Source organism: Myodes glareolus, chromosome 4 (assembly GCF_982192425.1).
Source record: "Myodes glareolus chromosome 4, mMyoGla1.1, whole genome shotgun sequence".
In the NCBI taxonomy this organism is placed as follows: Eukaryota; Metazoa; Chordata; class Mammalia; order Rodentia; family Cricetidae; genus Myodes; species Myodes glareolus.
In genome coordinates, this window is record NC_142029.1 from 68767309 (window position 1) to 68770800 (window position 3492).

General features: G+C 41.6%; 1 protein-coding gene across 1 annotated transcript; it reads left to right on the plus strand.

Moving 5' to 3' along the window:
* The first annotated feature begins 491 nt into the window (after positions 1-491).
* Positions 492-1430, plus strand: LOC125388572 (olfactory receptor 6X1-like). Its single transcript, XM_048416711.3, has one exon. It carries the CDS (start codon positions 492-494, stop codon positions 1428-1430), a length of 939 nt encoding a protein of 312 aa, XP_048272668.3.
* The last annotated feature ends 2062 nt before the right edge of the window (positions 1431-3492 follow it).

The following is a 3492-nucleotide window of genomic DNA, read 5'->3' on the forward strand; positions in this document are numbered from 1 at the left end:
TTTAGGTGCTCAAAGAACCAGTCAAATTATCGACTAAGAAGGAAGTTGTGCCTGCTGGGTATGTATATATGGAGCGGGAAGGACCTGAAATACAGTTATATCCTGAAGGAGCATAGATGCAAACTTTTATTGTTGTTATTCTAGCTCTCCTTGACTGTACTCAATTCTAGCGAGCAGGAAAGAGCTGTGGCTCAGTGGTGGAGGGTTTGTCTAGCATGCACAGATCCCTGGATTACATAACCAGCACCAATGAATGAACCAATAAACTAATGAATGAACAGCAGTAAATAGCAAATTATTTTAAAAGCCCAATTTTCTGTTCTTCATAAGAGATGTATCTAAAATGTAAGCTATAAAAGTAAACAGTTAAAAACAATAACTCTTCACTAAAGTTTATTATTTATTATTATTATCATTATTATTAGCAGGAATAGTAGTAGTAGTATATGATTCTGCTCTATCCTTGCAGTCTTCGTGGGAGATCAAAGGACATGAGAAACAGCACTGCAATCACAGAGTTCATCCTCCTAGGCTTCCCAGGAATCCAAGGCTTACAAGGCCTTCTCTTCATGGTGATCTTTCTCATCTACATATTAACCCTTTCAGGCAATGGGCTCATTATTTTCATTGTCTGGGTTGAGCCCAAGCTACAAACTCCAATGTATTTCTTCCTTTGCAACTTAGCTTTCCTAGAGATCTGGTATACCACCACTGTCATCCCCAAACTTCTGGAAACCTTTGTGGTCCCAAAAACAGTCATCTGCACCATCTGCTGCCTGCTGCAGGCTTTTTTCCACTTCTTCCTGGGTACCACTGAGTTCTTGATCCTAGGCACCATGTCTTTTGACCGCTACCTGGCCATCTGTAAGCCCCTCCGTTACCCCACCATTATGACCAGTAATCTCTGCATGCAGCTGGCACTCAGCTCCTGGCTAGCGGGATTCACCATCGTCTTTTGTCAGACAATGCTGCTTGTCCAGTTGCCATTCTGTGGCAACAATGTCATCAACCATTTCTACTGTGATGTGGGTCCCATTCTGAAAGCTGCCTGTGCGGACACCAGCATTTTGGAACTATTGGGTCTCCTAGCAACCATCCTCGTGATCCCAGGATCACTCCTCTTTACTGTCATTTCTTATGTCTACATCTTATCCACCATCCTACGGATTCCTTCAGCCTCTGGCCGACAAAAGGCTTTTTCTACCTGTGCCTCTCACCTGACAGTTGTCTCTCTGCTCTATGGAGCTGTCTTGTTCATGTACCTGAGACCCACAGCACACTCCTCCTTTAAAATTAATAAGGTGGTGTCCGTGCTAAATACTATCCTTACACCCCTTCTTAATCCCTTTATTTACACCATTAGAAACAAGGAAGTGAAAGGGGCCCTAGGAAAAGCCATGACTTGTCCAAAAGCTCATCTTGCAAAGTGAAACCTGCAACACATCAAATTGAGCCTAATGCAGACATTAATGCAAGGATTGATAGTGAGGCAAACTTGAAGAAAAGTTTGACAAAATCTTTGCCTATGACTGACCTCAGCCCTCTGCATGTGCGTGACATTTGTACAGCTTGGTCTCTGTCCCTGGCACTTAGCTGGCCTTTGGGAATCTGTCCCCCATGCTGGGTTACTTTACCCAGCCTTGACACAAGGGAAGAGCTCTCAATCCTGCCTCAACTTGATGTGTCAAGTTGTTCAAGTCCATGGGAGGCCTGCCCCTTTCTGAATGGAGGCTGAGAAGTGAAAGGGGACGTGGCAGATGGGAAGTGGAGATAGGAGGGACAGGAGGAGAGTAGGGAAGGGAAACTGTGGTCAGTATGTAAAATAAATGAAAAAATATTATTAATAAAATAAAATAAAGAAAAAATCTCCCCTTATATACCAGAAGCTTTAGTACAGAATTATCCCCAGACAAAGATATGAAAAAAGACAGAGATATAATCTCCTAACAGAGTTAGGATTTCCATTAAATTTTATAGAATGAATTTGTATTTGTTATATATAAATGAACTTGGCTTTCTCCTTAAATGGGAAAAGTCATCTAAATTTTCATCAAAAAAATAAATCTTAATTCCCTAAGATGCATGAGGCAGAACTCAGGACTTTCTTAATTACAAGCTAAAGAGAAAAGAGCAAAGTCAGAAACAAATGTCAGTAAGTTTAAAAGTATGTGAAGAATCTGTTTCACTCATTTATTGATAACTGAGATTTCTGAGACAACATAGAGACAGAAGGCAGGAAAGAGACAGGGGTCTGAACTTACGGAACAGGGCTGTGCGTGTTAGCCCTTGTTGCCCTAAGCACCAGGCATCCCATTTCCTCAGCCCTCTTGCTTTACCGTAGAGAAACACACTGAAATCTCTTTATCAGTGCTGATGGTCTTTCAGAAATGGCTAAAATGAACTTGCTTTCTGTATGATCGTGTGTTAAGAAGGCCCCTTTCACCATGACATAATACCCAACTTTAGGAAAGCCTAAAGGCATTCATTCCCAGGTAGTACAAAAAATTGAGGGTATCTTTTAAAAAGTTCTGATTTCTATGTTTTGGATTGTTCCAGTTTCTAGAATTTAGTCCCAGTAGATCGGGCACAAATGAAAGATGTCTCAGAGCTGACATAACCGAGAGCCTTATTGGAAAATTTGTAAGCTACCATGAAAACATGGTGCTAGGGAGGGAGGGGTGCTTCAGAGAAAGATGGAAAGTACCCAAAGTAACATAAAAGGCAGACTTCAGCTCTGGCCAATGTCCTAAGAAAGAGATAGAGATAAGAAAGGAAAAATTAAGCCTGAGTCAGGACTCAGAGGGCAGACTGACCAGCAGAGCCCTCGAAGTGGTTCTGCCTGAACTGAACAGATCAAGTTTCTGAGAAGAAAAATGTACATTATCTCATCAAAGGAATAACTTCCCCCACCTCCATCTCTTTTAGCCTGGTATCAGTGAGCCTGCATTCTGGTGGGGTGTTCTCCCAGTCAGGTGAATAACTCTCAGGTTAGCCCGAAATGGCTGGTCTCCACCCAGGCCAGAGGGAGAATCCATTCTTTTGATCAGAAGGGGCCTCAAAAGAGCCCTTGTCAAGAGTGTTGTAACATTAATTTTCCCCCTCTACAGAACCCTTACCACCTCTCCAGCAAAGGTGACTAACATCTCCAGTTCAAAGTATGTTAAGCAGTCTACAGCAATGTGTAGAAGAAAAGGCCTGCACATGTCACCATAAGACATACAGGACAAAACGGACTATAGAAATGTCAATGATGATGAAGGAGGTTCAGATTAGAAAGGAAAAAGTCAAATTTTCATTATTTGCATATGATTTAATATGAGTCCCAAAAATTCTACCAGGGAACTCCTACAACTTCAGGAAACATCTTCAGTAATGTGGTAGGATAGCAGATTAAGTCAAAAAAGAAAATCAGTAGCTCCCCTATATACAAATGATAATGAAGCTGAGAAAGAAATCAGAGAAACATCACCCTTTACAATAGCCACAAAGTGC